General features: G+C 41.9%; 1 protein-coding gene across 1 annotated transcript in view; it reads left to right on the plus strand.

Moving 5' to 3' along the window:
• Positions 1-19,985, plus strand: part of LOC113415290 (E3 ISG15--protein ligase HERC5-like) — a 52,950-nt gene that overhangs the window by 17,337 nt on the left and 15,628 nt on the right. Inside the window, exons 9-17 of the mRNA XM_087962860.1 lie at positions 1,259-1,362; positions 4,079-4,138; positions 4,637-4,739; positions 11,823-12,006; positions 13,969-14,135; positions 15,990-16,124; positions 18,869-18,900; positions 19,477-19,585; positions 19,664-19,771. Coding sequence (XP_087818986.1) covers positions 1,259-1,362; positions 4,079-4,138; positions 4,637-4,739; positions 11,823-12,006; positions 13,969-14,135; positions 15,990-16,124; positions 18,869-18,900; positions 19,477-19,585; positions 19,664-19,771 — 1,002 coding nt within the window. The remainder of the gene's footprint in view (positions 1-1,258; positions 1,363-4,078; positions 4,139-4,636; positions 4,740-11,822; positions 12,007-13,968; positions 14,136-15,989; positions 16,125-18,868; positions 18,901-19,476; positions 19,586-19,663; positions 19,772-19,985) is intronic.

Below are 19,985 nucleotides of genomic sequence, written 5' to 3' on the forward strand. Positions count from 1 at the left end.
CATGGCCAGCGCGTGATACACCTGACCCATGGGCCGCGAGTTTGACACCCCTGATCTACACAGTTAGTAAATTCTTGTCACAGTCGCATTTTATCCTTTATCAATAGAAAGATAACAAGACTGTTGAGTCAAGTTTTATGAGTTAGAAACAAGTAAATACAATTAGGCCGTTTAGGTTCAGGGTAATATGTAGACCCAATTCAACATGGTCTTCCTTAATATTTTTTTCAAATTCATAGTCCCCATGCTGAGGAATTCTGGGAACTGAAGTCCATCCACAGTTCTTAAAATAGCTGAGGTTCAGAAACAATGGTCTTGTCCAAGGGTCTTCAAACATGGCAAGTTTAAGACTTGTGGACTTCAACTCCCAGAATTCCTGAGCTAACATGTCTGGAGGAGGAACTCTGGGAGTTGAAGTCCACAAGTCTTAAAGCTGTCAAGTTTGAAGACCCCTGGTAATCTATAGTATTTGGTATTCTCTAGTCATCTCCCATCCAGGTATTAACCAACTTAACTTTCAAATCCAAGTAAGGCTGGGCAACAGCTGTTATCCACTCTTTCCCCAACTATCTCTATTTTTAAAAAGTTATCTGATATGGCTTCTGAATTGAAGTGGAGCAGAAGAAGAGATAAAGCTTGTCACAACTTCATATCTGCTAGGAAAAGCAAGCTATTATTGTTAATATAATAAGGCAGCTTCCAGTATCTAAGAGAAGTCCATGATCCAAATTATACACAGAAATGTCACATTAATGGATGCACAATCTGAATATTTTTCTGTCCCTGATATATTTTATACGCCAGATCTGGGGAAATATTTTCTATCCTTAGGAGTAGTACAATTTGAGAGAAGGAAACTTTCATTCCACTATAAACTGATTCCTTAAAAGGCCAAAGAAGCAATATATATATACATATTAGTGGCAGGCTTGAAAAGTCAACTCCTTTATGGGTTCCTCATGCAACAGTTTCAATATTTTTATAATGCTGTTCTCTGCATTAGAGAAGGTACCTTTATGTACATCAGGGGTGTCCAACCTTGGCAACTTTAAGACTTGTGGACTTCAACTCCCAGAATTCCTCAGCCAGCTGGCTGAGGAATTCTGGGAGTTGAAGTCCACAAGTCTTAAAGTCTTAAAGTTGCCAAGGTTGGACACCCCTGATGTACAGCTTCTCCTGATTTGTGGTTTAAACATGAAGCCATATACATTGTACAAGATATGTAAAAATACATCTTTACCTTTTTTTTTTTTTTCAGAATGCGTACACTAATGTATTGCAAACACTGGCCACAGTGGAGGAGGAAAAGGTTCTTAAGTGGTTGTCCAATTCAGATCCTAGCTGCTGGAATAATATAAAATGGTAAATACCACATGGACAATCTGATTTCTGCAGTTCTTGCAAACAAATAGGTACAGCGGAACCTCGGGTCGCGAACATTCCTGTTTGCAACCAAATTAGGTGGCGAACAAAAAAATCCACCCAATTGTTAAATCGGGTCACGATTCAAAAAATCAAGTGGCGAACAAAATCGGCGCAGAAAGATTCCCTTTCCGTGCCCATTTCCCATCTGGCACCATTTTTTTTACTGCCCACATGTGCAGTCGGTCATGCTTCCGGACACGACCAAATCGGGTCGCGACCAGAGTCCAGAAACGGATTAGGGTCGCGACCAGAGTCCAGAAACGGATTAAGGCTCCACTATAGTCCTCACTTATCAACAGTAATTGAGATTGGGAACTCCATTGCTAAGAGATGTGGTCATAAATTGTGATGTCATGTGACCTCATTGACACGTTGCCTACGTTAGTTAAATCCCATGTGGATGCAGCTTCTTGCAATCACATTTTCATCGTTTGTGACCTCCTGCTGGCTTTCCCATTGACTTACTTGTCTGAAGTCAGCAATGAAGGCCACAAATGGACATTGCAACAGCCATAGGTACAAGGACTGACTGTAAGTCCCCCTTGTTGGGCACCATCGTAACTTCAAACTGTCGCTGAACAAGCGATCATTAAACGAGAACGACCTCTCTCTGTTAGCATTTGTGAAATAGTCTCATAAATCCGGAGTCAAATGCAATTGGGCAATATCCAGTCAATGGAAAATAGACTGGTGTGTTTCCCTATTTAATGGTATTAGTCACCGTTTAGGGATTCTTTAGGGATTCTTTGATTTATACTAGATGTCAACTCATAAAATATTTCTATGGTCTTTTTAGAGTTGCCAACAGAAAGGGAGGGAGGAGCAGTGCATTAGCTTGCAAAACCGAAACTGCATTCCATAAATGTTTTCAAAGATAGTAACTAGGTGACTGAAGTTTCTGCAACTGGAAAGCATGATTGATGACTCTTGGCTATGGGTGTGTCCTATTGGAGAATATGAATTATGATACACTCAGAGGGTGGGGGGGAAACCAGGGTCAAGGGTGACAATGAATTATGTGTCTCAGAATTGGCTACACCCAGGCAGTGCTGGCATGTTAACTCCCAATAAATCCTTTTTAAGTTTTTGAAGTTTGGCTTGAGACTCATGATTTAAATGGGGATAACTGCCTTAATCTTGACACTAGGGTCATTGGTCTTTAATTCTGGCCTAAAATCCACCAATATATTTTATATAAGAATATGTACATAAATACCGGTACATGCATGCATTCCACTATTTCTTTTTGAAATAAGCATTTCAAAAAGCACATAAATGTATATGAAGATTAAATCAAACAGCTTCCTAATAGATAGGTCAAACCGAAAGAACAATATTTGTTTCCATTTTCTTATAACTATTGGGCCACCGTAAATTGCAATGTAAACCTACCGCCTTCCAAGAGAATTAAACATTTCTCTTTCCATTTTTAATTTCCTAAAAGTAAAGTCTTCTTTACTGTCTTTGAGCCAAGAGCAATCATCGGTACTTAACTATGGTGTTCACAATATATCTGTCAGCCCCGGATCCATCTTGATTCAGATTTAGGACTGCCACAGGGGGAATGGGCAGCTGTGGGAACGAGAGTAGTGAGAAGGGAGGAGAGCCACAACAACTTTCTTTCAACAGAGCTCAAGGTCAAATCGTTGGAATTTGGAGGGACTTGGTGGGAGTTCAGAATTGAGGTGGATTGAAGAGAGTGACTTGAGGATCATCAATAGGGGCTGGGTGTGAGTATTAGTGTAGCAGAGGAAAATGCGGGAATTCAGATTCGGGTTTTCCCCAGATGTGTTAATATGACTTCTCTAATAAATTCTTTCTTGGATGGACCTTGTGTCTGAGTGCTGAATTTGGGATGGAGAGTTTAATTGGAACGATGACAATGTCAGGGCTCCAACAAATCCATCCCCATTCAAATCATAAGTCTCTAGCCGCATCTCTCAGAGTAAAAAAAAATTGATTTATTAGGAGTGGTCATATTGGCGTTAGCTGGGTGCAGCCGACACTAAAATACATCATTCATTTCCCCCTTGACCCTGGTCTTCCTCCCACCCCCCTGGATGTATATTCTCCAATGGGACACATCCATAGCCAAGAGTCATCCATCATGCTCTCCAGTAATATTCTTGCGTGCCAACAGCTTTGGGCTGCCAAGGCGATTATCTGAGGCACTTAAGGAATGCACTACTTTCTCCCACTCCCTTTCTGCTGGCAACTAAAAAGACCAAAGGAATATTTTTTTAGTTGACAGACAATATCTAGAAGATGCTAAACTGGAGGAGACTGTTATAGATGTTTTTTGACATTACTTCACAAACAAAATGGTAACTTTTGCCTATTGGATTCCTGGATCTATGAACTCCAGCAAGTAACTCTATGGCTTTTGATGGAAGAATAGGCCTTTTATGTTTATCCTATAATGGAGAATGTGATAGAAGTGGTCTTGCTGTTGTCGTTTCTCTCTTGCCCTTTTATTACAAAGATTTCAGTACTCTATGACTTTCTGCAAGGGAAGAAAGGTACCACAAAGTTCATTTTCAAAAAGGAAGTAGGTAGCTTTATAATCAAAGATTCTTGTCCATTTCATCTTAGTTAAGATTTTTTGAAATCAACTTAATAAAAAACACTGCTTGTTTTTCTTTTCCATAAACAGGAATATTAACTTGATCTTCTCGTCAGCAGCTTGCATCAATGGCAGTTTTCTACAACAGAGGTAACTTGCATCCATCGAAGAACTGATGTATTTTCTAACTGTTATTATAAATTAAGGTAGACATGCTTAATGTAGGGCAAAATTAAGAAGGAGGTGTATTTATCAGTGGTGGTGCAGTGGTTAGAATGCAGTATTGCAGGTTAATTCTGCTGACTGCCAGCAGTTCGATTCTGACTGGCTCGAGATTGACTAAGCTTTCCATCCTTCCAAGGTTGGTAAAATTAGGATCCAGATTGTTGGGGGCAATATGCTGACTCTGTAAACCATTTAGAGAGGGCTGTAAAGTACAGGGGAGCAGTGTATAAGTCTAAATGCTATTGCTATATTGCTATCAGTCTTGAGGGCCGCGCTAATTATAAAGGGGGCCAGATTGCTACAGCCTTGTGATCAACAGAGTAACCTTCATAGCCAAATCTAATCCAAATCTTTCACAATGTACGAGTTTCCATGAAGTAGAGAAGAGACTCTGATGGTGATTGATCCTTATCTTTCCTGCAGAGAGGAAAAATTCAGAACATTTGAAGAGACGGTTGGTGTTGATATGTCGGCTGTTCTTCTTTTCTTTAAGAAGATTGCCACTAAGCCTAAAGTCTTCACACAGGTATAACGTGCCATTAAGATTTCACATATAGAATAGAATAGAATAGAATAGAATAGAATAGAATAGAATAGAATAGAATAGAATAGAATAGAATAGAATATTTCCTGGTGTTTGTCTTATTTGGGGTTGTCAATCCCCAAAGACAAACACCAGAGTAAATAATTCTGAGTGGGCCAAGAAAGCTTTTTATGCCAAGATTGTTTCTGTAATTTATGGATGCTGCAGAAAGTAAGGTCTATTCAAGGCCAGCAATTATTTTATTTAAAGGATCAATTAATAATTGCTGGATAAAACATTTAAATTTGTTTGTTTAATAAAGCTGCTACAAATAACAAAATTGAACATTCAGGGAGAAGAACTTTCTTTTCTTCCTCCTAAACTTGATTGCCTTAAAACAGGCATATTTTATTTGGAACACTATGAATTAATCCCTATTTGGACGATTAATTTCTTTTTTGGGGGGCTTAACATTTTTTATTAAATTATAGAGTATTATAAAATACAAAATACAAAAATAGAACAGTGGTGAGGGGGAAGTGGAAAGGGGGAAGAGAAGTGAAGAAAAATGGAGAGAGAGAAAGAAAAAGAAGCATTGATTTCTGACTCCCTCTGTTACAGTAAAATAAGGCATTAACATCAAATCACAGCATTTTGCTTTTCCATATTAGTATGAACAAGTCATTTCTATAAAGATCTATCAGTCTAATCTGTAAAACCTAAAGTCAGAGTTTCATTCTTTTCCACATCAAGCACGAAGTTCAGAAGCGGTTTCCATGTGGAAACAAAAATACTTACGTTCTTTTCTTTAATCAAAGTGGTCAGTTTTGTCATTTCTATCAATTCCATCAACTTCTGTCACCATTCTTCAGTAGGAATCGAAGTGTCCTTCCATTTTTGGGTGTTATGTCCCACCTTCTAAAAATAAACAGTTAAGGCTGAAAGCAGCAGTCCTTGTAAAGAAAGGCAGCAAACAGGAAAATGTTCACAGATAGCTCCAATAAGTAAAAGTTCCCACGAACTAAATCCAAGACTCAACAAGATTCTTCAGATCAAAATCCTTCACAAAATAATTCCAATAAGTAGAAGTTCCAACGAATTAAATCCAAATCCCAACAAGATATTTCAGATCAAAATCCTCCAGACTGTGCTTTTCAGTTCTCTCTTGTAAATAGACACTTTGTTCCGGACAAAGTGCAAAGTCATATCTCTCCCTTTATAGAGTAACTAATTAGTCTAATTGCTGGTCTGCCCTCCTACTGTATCCTCGTTGGTTCCTCCTTGTCAGGAGACGTCTTGTCCTGACATCTACCCAGCAATCATCCAAATTATCATCTTCTTCACCTGAAGATATCATCTGTTCCTCATTATCACCCGCTCCCGGCTGACCACCTAATTGAAGGGTGGAGGAGTTTGAAGGTTCAAGCCGACCTTGCAAATCAAATGCATTCATCTCTCCTCATCGTTAGAACTTGCTGATTCATATAAGTCCTCTCGCTGGAGCTGTCATTCAAAAACCTGTAGCAGATGCCAGAATCACAACACTATCCTCACCGCAGGGCCCTTCCCCGGGTCTGGCGATCCGGATGCGGTTTCAAGGGAAGCGTGCATGAAAGTCTCGAAGCAGATCCGAAGCATGAAGTGTAGACGCATCCGTCCAGGAACAAACCTCCGAGTCATCTATCCTCCTCCTGACCAAATACTGGAAGCGACCTTTGAGCCAACGGGAATCAAGGACGTCGACCACCGTATCGCCAACAGCAGGCTCTCAGAAGGCAATGATAACGGACCCGGTTCAGCAGAATCACGTAATCGACAAACAGAAGAATCAGGAATCAAAAGAGATCGATGAAAGACGGGGTGAATACGCATGGATCGTGGCAAAGTGAGGCGGTATGCCACGGGATTAATAACTGCCTCAATCGGGAACGGACCAATAAACCGATGATCAAGTTTTCTAATAGGGCGATCGACCTTCAGATGTTTTGTAGATAGCCACACTTTATCACCCACAACTAACGGAGGTGTATCTCGACGGGACCGATCTGCAAACCGCTTATAATCTTCTTTTGCCTTGTTCAATTGTTGTATCAGTAGACGCCGAACTGCGTGTAGTTCTTCCAAAAACTCTCGGGTCTCAGGAACCGGGAATCCATCATAGTTAATGGGAAGAAACGCGGATGATAACCCATATTTGCAAAAATGGCGTGACACGGGTGGAGGTATGCTGCGAGTTGTTAAACGCGAATTCTGCTAACGGGAGGTATTTCACCCAATCGTTTTGTCGCAAATTAACAAAACATCTCAAATATTGAGTAAGAATCCCAATCACCTTCTCCGTCCCGCCATCAGTTTCGGATGGTGCGCTGACGCTAAACATACTTTCACTTGCAAAGCCGCCATTAACTGTTTCCAAAATTCTGCCGTAAACTGGACCCCACGATCAGAAACCACTCTATCAGGCAGTCCATGTAGACGGAAGATATGTTGCAAAAATAACTGAGCCAGAAAAGGGACGATGGTAATTTCCGACAGGGAATGAAATGGGCCATTTTAGTCAACATATCCACTACCACAAGCACTGTTGTGAACCCTGATGAAGACGGTAAATGTGTCAGAAAGTCCATAGAGATCGCTCCCCATGGTCTACTTGGAGTCGGCAAGGGTTGCAAAAGTCCAGGAGGTGCACCGGATGCTGCTTTCGCTTGCCTACATTGAACGCAAGAAGCGACGTAAGAAGACACATCATGACGAACTCGAGGCCACCAAAAAGTCCGAGTGACCAAATGCAAGGTCTTGTGTAATCCAAAATGACCAGCGGCTGGGTTATCATGACATTGTGTCATGATGAGAGCCCTCAACGGTCTGGTAGGCACATATAATAAACCCCGATATCGAAGCAGATCGCCTTCAAAAGACCATGGAGAAGTTGGGCCAATGTCCTCCCGTCTCTGCTGCGCCCACGCATCCAAACGTTGCGCCTCGTAGTTGGGCCCGTAAATCTACCGGTTCCTGCAGTACAGCTAGAGATTCCGGTGGTAACACTGTCCGTAAAGGAAGAGGATCTTCGGCACAAGTATACTCCGGTTTCGAGATAATGCATCCGCCCTCCGGTTCTGACCACTTGAACGTAAGTAACCAAGAAATTAAATCTGGCAAAAATAACGACCAACGAATCTGCCTTTGATTCAATTTCCTAGCCGTGGTCAAATGTTCCAGGTTCCTATGATCTGTCCGAACCTCCACCTTGTGTCGAGCTCCTCCAAATGATGTCTCCAAGTCTCAAAAGCAACCTTAATAGCTAACAACTCTTTTTCCCAAATGGTATAGTTGCGTTCCAAGCTGTAAGCTTCCTAGAATAATAAGCGCAAGGAAACAAAAGCGCCATCCTCCGAAGCTTGTAACAGCACTGCTCCGATAGCGACATTAGAAGCATCTGCCTCGACCACAAATGGGCGATCCGGATCAGGATGCTTCAATATGGGTTCAGTTATAAATGCTTTTTCAAAGTGTCAAAAGCCTGTTGTTGTGGAGGCCCCCACACAAATGGAACCTTCTTACAAAGAAGCTGGGTTATGGGATCCATTATCTTCGCAAAACCTGGAATGAAAGTCCGATAATAGTTGGCAAATCCTAAAAGTCGTTGCACATCTTTAACCCGACGAGAGCTTCCCAACTACACAACGCCTCAACCTTTTTGGGGTCCATAGCAATGCCCACAGGAGAAATAATGTGTCCCAAGAATTCGATAGACGACTGAAAAAGAAACATTTTTCTAATTTAGCATAAAGTTTATGTTCCCGAAGACGCTGAAGCACTTGACGCACCTGCTGAAGATGTTGCTCTTTAGATTTTGAATAAATCAAAATGTCGTCCAAATATATGACAACAAACTTATCCAACATGTCTCAAAGATATCGCTCATTAAATGTTGAAATACAGCAGGAGCGTTGATCAAACCAAATGGCATAACGGTGTACTGAAATGACCATAACAACATTTGGGTATACAGTAGTCTTGCTGCTGTCAATATATATAGTGACAAAGTTCCATTTTTTTTTCTCCAATTCTCCCCCCCAATTTGGAGGCTTAATTTCAAGTAAACTGCTTCACCTTCTTTGGAACAGTTGGAATAATTATGTTCCAGAGAAGGAATGTAAACGTCAAGTCTGCATATCCCTTGCGAGTCATAGGCCTAATTTATTTTGCAATAATTTCTTTAAAAAATTCTGCGTCAGTTTTATAAACAAAACAAATGACGAACATTTTAGCAGCTAAGTGTGGCTGCTGAGACTGTTTAGGAAAAAATTTACAGACTACACTTGGTCCATGGCATCCATCCACAGCAAATTAAAGTGTCACCAAAAAGAAGTGCATAATACAAACGCCACCATTATACACTTGCATCCCAATGTCTGAGGAGGGTAGCTAACTCATGGCATTTGCATGATAACAACATCAATGTGATGACCCAGGGCGTGACACAAAAATAACAAAGTCACAAAAGTAGAATAAATTCCCTTTAATGCCTCCATCTTGGCCCCAATGTCCAATTATCCTCAGCTGGATAACAAACTCTTCAAAAAACAGTCTACGAAGGGCAGAAATGCAGTCTGAAGCCAAAGTAAAGATAATTAGAAATAAGAAAACCCAAAACAAACCACATTGAAGTATTTAACATGGCAGGCCAGGATGATAAATTGCAGACTTTCAAAGGATAATGCAGCACCCAAGTTTGGGAGGATGCCAAAACTCAGATAAGCCTCGACCAACATAATGCACGCTTTGCTTCCAGCAAGGAGCCGTGTGCAAACGCTCCACTTATATCCTGTTCTCCCAGCTGCAACTAATGAAAGGAATCAGGGTTTTTTTCTCTCTCGTAAGTCACGTTGCTCCCTTCTCTGTTCCTCCCTGCATGCCCTAGGATGAAGAAGGGGTGGCCCTGGGTCTTCCTCTGAATGCCCAGCCGGACTGCGCCCTTCCCCCGTTTCCTCTACAGCCACCGAAGCCACACTCCCATTCCCTGTCAGCTGCTCAATCTCCACCTCAGAATCAGACTCCAACAAGGGCATGACAATCAATCTCATTTAGTCTTTTGGCCCCATGGATGCCCAGGCAGCAAGGCAATATAATGAAAATATGGACTATATAATGCAAGGCACGGTTAGTCTCTTTGATTATCGGGTTCTGGTCAAACTGGTTCTTGGGAAGAAAACAAATCAAATGCAAGAACAAGCATTCAAATTCTTAATGGATTCTGAAGATTTCCACTGTAGATTCTGAAGATTTCCACTGTAGATTCTGAAGATTTCCACTGTAGATTCTGAAGATTTCCACTGTAGATTCTGAAGATTTCCATTGTACAGAGTCTCTTAGTGGAGCTTCCAATCCCAGCACACCTGGAAACCACAAGCTGGAGAAGAGATTATGTTCTAGATCAGGGGTGTCAAACGTGATTTCATTGAGGGCTGCATTAGGGTTGTGTTTGACCTCGGGGGGCAGCTCAATGTCACTCGTGTTGGGAGGGGCCTGTGGTGGCCCAAGCACTGCCAGCGAAAACAGAGCTCAGGAAGGCTTTTTGCTGGCACAGCCACCATGGGCTGGTCCTTCGTTGTTTCCAGGGTAGCTTCGTGGCCAAATCTAAGCACCCCATGGGCTGGATCTGGCCCACAGGGCTTGAGTTTGATGCCCTTGTTCTAGATTATGTTGTCAATTCATGTGCATTCCCCTTGCAGAATATGTTCATGGCATAGACGTAGTTCTGGCCCAAGCTAGGTCAAACATAATTAAACACAAACTTGTTTTAAAAGCAAAATGTATTTTATTGCAACGCTGGGAATTGCTTTCATTCCCAGCCAGAACTAATCTTAAACAGTTCCCCAAGATAAGCACACACCTTTCAGTGTTGTGGAATGCTGCCAAAAACAGAAGTATCCAATTAATGATAACTGAAACCAACCAAAGAAAGCAACCAAACTATACAGAGCTTCAAGGAGGACTCGGAATCTATCGAACTACTTTGCTTCCTGCAAAGGTTTCACCATTGAGGTCTGACTTTTATCCCTTAATGAGAGGGGCAATCATCTCCCAGCCTTACTCCTGAGTCACCCCTTCTGTTTCAGCTGCTCTTGCCTTCTGGCAGTTCTGCGCACACGCGCACTGGGAACAGGCTCCCCTGGGTCCTCTGCTTCACTGCTGCCAGACTCCGAAGGCTGTGAAGGCAGCACCCCACTCTCAAATGGTCCTGGCCCCATCCTGCATCGGATGCAAGACCCTCGTCCGAGTCCTCTCCAGAGTCCCTGACTGGTTCCCTTTCTTCCTCGCTGTCCGATTTCGCTGCTGTCTGCACCGGCTGCCGGCGAACCACAACAGATGTTACATAGAATGTCTCCCATCATTGAAAATGAAAAAAATAAACATGGGACTCAGAGAAGTCTCTAAAAGATAACTCTCAGTCTTGTCCCCAACTTGCATTTCAAATCCTTCCTCTCTGATTCTCCACAGTAGACTTTGTGCTGTGTTCAGTACTGTACCCTGTTTTGTCCCATGTGTGTACTGGAAGAAACGTCAGTAAAGAGTTGGAAGGAATTGGTCATGATACTCTACTCAAATATCTCATGCAGGTAGTCCTTGACTTACAACAGTTCACTTAGTGGCCGTTCAAAGTTACAACAGCACTGAAAAAAGTGCCTTCTTATGACCATTTTTCACAATTACGCTCTGGGAAGCCTCCCCTATGATCATGTCATCAAAATTCAGGTGCTTGGCAACGGGTTCATACTTACGACCATTGCTGTGTCCCAAGGTCATGTGATCCCCTTTTGCGACCTTCTGACAAGCAAAGTCAGCGGGGAAGCCGGATTCAGTTAACAATCAGGTTATTAAGTTATCAGCTGCAGTGATTCATTGACAAGAAGGGTCATAAAATGGGGCAAAATTCATTTAACACGTCTCACTTGGCAACAGAAAAGTTGGGCTCAATTGTAGCCATCGGTCAAGGACTATCTGTATAAGGAAGCAGGGAAGAAAACGGGGCTCAAGAAACGTGTTAAATGCACACTTCCTTCTTCCTTTCTTCTCTTCAAGGTGAAAAGGGGTCTGAAGAGCCTTCTGGGTTGTCCCCTTCACTCTCCAACCTCGCCAGAAGCACTCAGGTTCTTCCTCATTGTGCCCGCACTTTTACAAAATCAAGATGTGGATTTGGATCCTCTTCTTAATCAACTGGCAGAAGCAATCTGGAAACTCCCACAGAAAGGCAAGCAAGCACTTGGTAAGGCATGGCTAATTTTGCTGCCCAAGAGATTGGACAGCCATGTGTCTGGAATGGTATAGTAGTGTCATGGTGAAACTTTGGCATGAAGGTGCCAGAGGTGGCACGCAGAGCCCTCTTTCTGGGCACGCGAGCCGTTGCCCCAGCTTAGCTCCTGCCAGCCAGCTGATCTTCGGGCCTCTGCCGCGCATGCGCTGGGGCAGGGTGCATGTGTAGGGGGCGGGGTGCATGTGCAGGGGCGGGGTGCATGTGTAGGGGTTGGGCGCATGCGGGGTGCACATGCATGTGCATGTGTGGGGGACACATGCATGCATGGGAGATGCACATGCATGCACGGGATGGGGTGCATGCTCAGGGGGCATGCATGGGGGATGTATGCACATTGCATTTTGACAAGGCACACGTGCGCGTGCACTTTGGCACTCGATGCCAAAAAGGTTGGCCATCATTGGTACAGTATCCGCATGGTCCCATGATCAAAATTCAGAACTTTGGCAATTGGTTCCTATTTTGGGGCTTAATTGTGGTCATAAGCCAAGGACAGTGTCTGCCTCATAATAATGCATAGGAGAGGGCATTCCAATATGATTTTGTTTGATGCATCAAATGCATCAAGATAGGAAGCTCATCCAAGTACAGATAGTCCTTGACTTACGACCATCATAACCCCCAAATTCATGTTGCTAAACAATAGAATAGAAATAGAATAGAATAGAATAGTTTAGAATAGAATATAGAATAGTTTAGAACAGAGTAGAGTAGAGTAGAATAGAACAGAACAGAACAGAACAGGATAGAATAGAATAGAATTCTTTGTTGGCCAAGTGTGGTTGGACACACAAGGAATCTGTCTTGGTGCAAATGCTCTCAGTGTACATAAAAGAAAAGATACATTCATCAAGAGTCAAGAATCATCGGGTACAACACTTAATAATAGTTATAGGGTACAATAAGCAATGAAATACTAGGAAACAGTCAGTAAAAATCGTTAGGATACAAGCAACGAAGTTACAGTCATACAGTCACAAGTGGGAGAGGATGGGTGATAAAGAAGGATGGGAGGATTAATAGTAATAGTAGTGCAGACAAGACATTTGTTAATAAGACATTTGTTAAGTGAGTTTTGCCCTGTTTTATGACTTTTCTTACCACAGTTAAGTGAATATCTACAGTTGTTAGATTAGTAACAGTTGTGAAGTAAATCCAACATCCCCATTGTCTTTGCAACCTGATGGTCCCAGATGTGGGACCATATAATCTTGGGACACTGCAACCGTCATTAATCGGGAGTCAGTTGGCAACTATCTGAATTTTGATCATGTGACCATGGGGATGCTGCGACAGTCATAAGTGTGAAAAATGGTCATAAGTCACTTCTTTCAGTGACATAGCTTTGAACGTTCAAAGTAAATGAACTGTTATAAGTTGAGGACTACCCATACCAGAGGTGGTACTCAGCAGGTTCTGACCAGTTCTGGAGAACTGGTAGCGGAAATTTTGAATAGTTCGGAGAATCGGCAAATACCACCTCTGACTGGAGATTTTACACTATCCTTCCCCTGCCACGCCCACCAAGCCACTCCCACAGAACCGGTAGTAAAAAAAATTGAAACCCACCACTGACCCATACCTTTCCCATGAACTATTTTTTGAAGAAGCTGGGTAATTAGTTCAGATGACATTGTTTCTAAGAGTTGTTGGGCAATTGTAGTTTTTGCTTAAGGAATTCTTTCCAGGAAGGAATTTACAGGTATTACCTGAAACAAAATGAAGCCGCCCAATGGGCTGATAAACTATTTTGAATCTGTAATTAAATTGGGCTTCCATTTTATTGAAGTTTCCATTTTAATCAGCCCAGATGCTAGCCAGTAGTAATAGCTGCAGTGTATTTGACTGCAAATCGGAGTTAAGGTAAAGGAAAATGTTTTCACTGTATTCTTCAATTATCTGCTCTCTTTTCAGAAACTCTATGGTCCAATTTAGAAGTGTGCTTCTTTAAGGATCTGGTGTCCATGTTTCAACGGCTTATTGGCGTTAACATGTTGTCGTACTGTAGGGAGTACAATAATTGGTATTTCAACAAAAGTGGATGTACTATACCTCTTAAGGTCTTCCAAATGCTTTATGAAGTAAGATACAAATTTGGACTGAAAAGAATGAATAGTAGTTTTATTGTTTGTTTGTTTTCAACATTCAGTTTGAACGGTGCGTTTTGATTTTTAGTTTCATTTATCTCCCCTCCCTTTTGCATTGTTGATATTTTGCACATTTTTCTTTCTTCCAATTGTATTTAAACAGAACAAGCAATATGATTGATCCTGACAACCCAACTTCACAAAGAGAGTATCGTATCTGGCTCTTGGGCAGTGCCCCTAAGGACAACCAGAGACTCCTGAATTATAATGATAGCCACCCCATCACCCCTACCCAGGGTGGGCTGCTACAGGTTCACCCAGGTTTGGGAGAACCCATAGCTCACATTATGGCCGGTTTGGAGAACTGCCAAATTCCACCCCTGGCTGGCCCCTCCCACCCCACTCTGCCCTCCCACCGCACCCCTCCCTGGAGTCTCCATGCGGCCTGGTTTGGATGCGAGATAAGTGCAGAAGAGCCCGCGTGGAGGCTCAGGGAGGGCGAAAAACGGGCCTCCCGGAACTTCCGGAAGCCTCCGGAGGGCCTCCGGAGCCTGGGGGAGGCTGTTTTCACCCTCCCAGAGGCTCGAGGAAAGCCTCCGGAACCCAGGGAGGGCAAAAATGCCCCCTACGCATTGGTGCAGGAGGCTGACTAGGCCACACCCAGGGCCACGCCCATCCAGCAACCGGGCAGAGAACCTGTTGCTGAAATTTTTGAAGCCTGCCCCCGCCCCAAAGCCGTGGCTAGTGCCACACTTCAAAACCAGGAGGGCACATTTCTGGGACAGGAAGAGCCTCCTCTGTATCCAACCAAGTCTGGGCTCTCTCATCCATGATCAGATTAAGATTGTGAATGAGGTGAGCTTTTGCGAAGGAAGGCCAATAGGCGTGTTGCAAGATCCAATCTGACATGATCGCCATAGGTTTATTTTTCTAACCTTTCGGGCTCCGAACTTTTCTCTCTCCAGAATGTGGGCCCTGTTCTACATGTTGTATTTACATGGTGCCTGGTTGTATGTGGCTTTTGGTTGTAGGGTGTTGGTGGCTGGCTATGAAATCCTTAGTTGTTGTTTCCTTGTGCCTTGCCCTTGGCTCCTAAGTACCTGGTAAGCTGGTGGCAAGTCAACACTCCTGTTGACTGACTGATGAGGGGCCTCTTTCTCAGGCTTCCATCGAGGTGAACTTTATTGCAGGATGACCTGGCATTAAGCAGCCTATGCCAGAGTACAGCGGCTCCTCCAAGGCTCCCGAAACCAAGCTTTGGGCTGTGCATAAGGGGCTGGAAACTAACATTGGTGTTAGCCTTTGGGCCTTCTTCCCTCCCAAGATGGTTTGCCCCCCTGCTTTCTACCCTATCTCCCCATGCTGGTCATCACCTCAATGCTGACCCCTTGCCACACACCCATTATTTTGCCATCTGTTCTGCATTTTGATAGGGTTGCATCAAAAGTACAAGAGCACTCATTATAGAAGCAGAACAAAGTCCCCTGAATTATAGCCACCCCATCATTCCTGCCCAAAAGTCATGGCTAGTGCCACAAACCAGGAGGGCACATTTCTGAGACAGGAAGAGCCTTTAAAAAATCCTTTGGAAAAGTTCTATGTAGGGACTGATTTCCTTAAGACTAACTTTTATTGGATTTGGGGGGAAACTTAAAGGTTACTTATCCCTTGGGAACTTTCTTGTCAAGGAAAAAAAAACCTTCTAAAATATCTGTGTATTTGTTTTTATATTAAAATTAGATGCAAATGCTGCTTGTTTAACAAGTGCAGAATTTGTTTTGGTTTGCCTTTTAACTGATTATCTTGTCCCCAGTGTAACATTTGCTTTAATCCTGTTTATCAACGCAGGTAAATTGCAGGTCTGGCTTCAAAATTCAGGAAAGTAATTTTTATGTACCTGAAGCAAAGAAAATAATTTCAAAATGGGATAACTTGCTCAATTGCTTTGTAAGTGCTTATTTGTTTTATTTTAAATTTAAATTTGCCTGAATTCTGATGATTCTGGGTAGTCTTCAAATTAAATACAGGTGAAACTCGAAAAATTAGAATATCGTGCAAAAGTTCATTTATTTCAGTAATGCAATTTAAAAGGTGAAACTAATATATGAGATAGACTCATTACATGCAAAGCAAGATAGTTCAAGCCATGATGTGACATAATTCAGATGATTATGGATTACAGCTCATGAAAACCCCAAATCCACAATCTCAGAAAATTAGAATATTGTGCAAAGGTTCAATATTCCAGGCTCAAAGTGTCCCACTCTAATTAGCTAATTAAGCCATAACACCTGCAAAGGGTTCCTGAGCCTTTAAATGGTCTCTCAGTCTGGTTCAGTAGGAATCACAATCATGGGAAAGACTGCTGACCTGACAGTTGTGCAGAAAACCATCCTTGACACCCTCCATAAGGAGGGAAAGCCTCAAAAGGTAATTGCAAAAGAAGTTGGATGTTCCCAAAGTGCTGTATCAAAGCACATTAATAGAAAGTTATGTGGAAGGGAAAAGTGTGGAAGAAAAAGGTGCACAAGCAGCAGGGATGACTGCAGCCTGGAGAGGATTGTCAGGCAAAGGCCATTCAAAAGTGTTGGGGACTTTCACAAGGAGTGGATTGAGGCTGGAGTCAGTGCATCAAGAATCACCACACAGACGGATCCTGGACATGGGCTTCAAATGTCGTATTCCTCTTCTCCAGCCGCTGCTAAACAATGTCAGAAGCGTCTTACCTGGGCTAAAGAAAAACAGAACTGGTCTGTTGCTCAGTGGTCCAAAGTCCTCTTTTCTGATGAGAGCAACTTTTGCATCTCATTTGGAAACCAAGGACCCAGAGTCTGGAGGAAGAATGGAGAGGCACACACTGCAAGATGCTTGAAGTCCAGCGTGAAGTTTCCACAGTCTGTGTTGATTTGGGGAGCCATGTCATCTGCTGGTGTTGATCCACTGTGCTTCATTAAGTCCAGGGTCTACGCAGCCGTCTACCAGGAGAGTTTGGAGCACTTCATGCTTCCTTCCGCAGACAAGCTTTATGGGGATTCTGACTTCATTTTCCAGCAGGACTTGGCACCTGCCCACTGCCAAAAGCACCAAAACCTGGTTCAATGACCATGGGATTACTGTGCTTGATTGGCCAGCAAACTTGCCTGGCCTGAACCCCATAGAGAATCTATGGGGCATTGCCAAGAGAAAGATGAGAGACATGAGACCGAACAATGCAGAAGAGCTGAAGGCTGCTATTGAAGCATCCTGGTCTTTCATAACACCTCAGCAGTGCCACAGGCTGATAGCTTCCATGCCACGCTGCATTGAGGCAGTAATTGCTGCAAAAGGGGCCCAAACCAAGTACTGAGTACATATGCATGCTTATACTTTTCAGAGGTCTGATATGTACAATCCTTGTTTTATTGATTGCATGTAATATTCTAATTTTCTGAGATTGTGGATTTGGGGTTTTCATGAGCTGTAAGCCATAATCATCACAATCATGATACATCACAGCTTGAACTATCTTGCTTTGCATGTAATGAGTCTATCTCATATATTAGTTTCACCTTTTAAGTTGCATTACTGAAATAAATGAACTTTTGCACGATATTCTAAATTTTCGAGTTTCACCTGATATATTGCTTCCAATATAAAAGATATCTGAAAGTGGTAGAATAGTATTAAACTGGATAATAGCTTTGGGTTAAGCTTTTGAAATTAGCCAATAGACTAGGAACAGTTTTTCAAATAAAATCACACAACACTCTTCTACAATATTTCATTGACATGACATGTTATATATTTCCTTTCTAAAGGAACAGCTTAAATAAGCTGTGAGGATGCAACGGACTGAAGTGTGAAAAATGGTCAGTTTCAATGTGACTTTGAATGGTCACTAAATGAATGGCTGTACGTCAAGGACTACCTATATATGAACACAGGTAGTCCTCGACTTATGACCACAATCGAGCCTAAAGTTTATGTTGAGTTTTGCCCCATTTTATGACTTTTCTGGTCATGTTTGTTAAGTGAATCACTGCAGATGTTAAATTAGTAGCACGTTGTTAAGTGAACCTGGTTTCCCCATTGACTTTGCTTGACTCCGGAATACTGCAACCATTATAAATATGAACCAATTGTCAAGCATCCAAATGACACAACCATGGGGATGCTGCAAATATCGTTAAGTGTGAAAAACGGTTATCACTCTTTTCAGTGCCATTGTAACTTTGAATGGTCACTAGACCACGAGATCGAGGATTTCCTGTAAACACTGAAAATCAAGTCAAAATCATAGTAACATACTAGTTACGCCTACTTCCTGATTATTGGATTGTACAGTATTAATTTAAAAAAAGAAGGTATTAGGTATTGGTTAGTGGCCTACATTTCTAATTGACTTTGACACCACTGGTACAGTATGCATGAGGAAGAAATTCAAATTCTCTTCTCTCCACTTCATCTTCCTCATCAGATCTGAATTTGGAGATATAAAACTGCAAGACTGAAGTGCAATTTACACTTCAAAATATTCAGCATATATCAGTAAACTATTTTAAAATGCCACTCTAAATAAAAAGAAAATGTGTCTATTTATCTGACTATAGTGGAAACTGATAGCAATTTTTTTTGCATAGAATAGCTCCCAGGGAGCGTGGGTACTTATGCCAGCAAAGGGATAGTTCTTTAAGCATCATTGCAATGTAGCTTACTAATTATTTTTGCTTTTTTGTTTTTGTGAACAGTTCTTGTTAGGCGAGTCGACATATTCTGATATACGTGTAAGTTGTATAGATATTATTTCATTAAGTTTATTTCTGGTCAAATATCCCTTTTTTATTTCTATCAGAGAGAGGGAAGTGTTTTTCTGGGGGAATCTTAAAAGAAATATGGAGCCATTCTTTCCGGGCCATTTACATCAATACTGTGGATCAAACATGAAATTTTAGAATATCATGGTCTGTGCCTATTGTGCTAGATAATTGTGGGTTCTAAAGTGCATAGTTTTAAGCAGGATTACCACCAATCAGGCAGAAGACACTATAATAAAGGAACCACCAAGGAGATAATCAGACCCCCATCCAAACTGGCAGAACAAGCTTATGTAAGCAAGCAATAAACCTTAACACTTGAACTGATAATGTTATCTTAGTTAGGTAATGGAATGTCTGCAAGCAAAGAACTAAGATCAGAGCGCACCAAAAATCCCGTAGTTCAGCTATGAGCTACAGATTTTCTCTTCTATTAAAATGGTTGCCTTTATTGTGGGTTTTATTCTTGAGCAATATGATTTGTTGGGTTTTGGTTTTATAATAAGTCAACTTTAAAATATACATGTCTTAAATCATAAATCATCTTTGTTATTTCAGCTGTTCATCCAATTTCCTTGGATCTTGAATCTTGAAAATAAAATTGTGGTGCATAAAACAAAATGCACAATGTTGCACTGGGAATACAAACAGGTATGTATACCTACGAACATAATGCAACGTTAACAAAATTTGCTAAAATGACTCGTAACCCAGTTGTTTGTATCCTAGGAATACATTGTAACCTCGACAATGAATGTAAGGAAGCAGTATTTACTACAGGATACCTGGCACTACCTAAGAAATGCAGAAGAAATTTGCTTTCAGCAATATTTTCAAGTAAGCATTCAATTTTGTATATCTATAATCAAGCTATGGTTATGTGACACATATAAGACAGTGATAGGCATATTCCTCTCAACTGAGAAGAAACAATCTAGAGCAGGCCTGTCAAACTGGTGGCTCATGGGCTGGATGTATCACACGCGGGCCATGCTCACCCCGGCTCCGCAAAGGCAAAAAAACCATCACAATATGTCACATGACACGATCA

The sequence above is a fragment of the Notechis scutatus genome, chromosome 4 (assembly GCF_049901735.1).
Source record: "Notechis scutatus isolate UNSWTSFEM ecotype Mainland chromosome 4, rNotScu1.2, whole genome shotgun sequence".
Taxonomy (NCBI): domain Eukaryota; kingdom Metazoa; phylum Chordata; class Lepidosauria; order Squamata; family Elapidae; genus Notechis; species Notechis scutatus.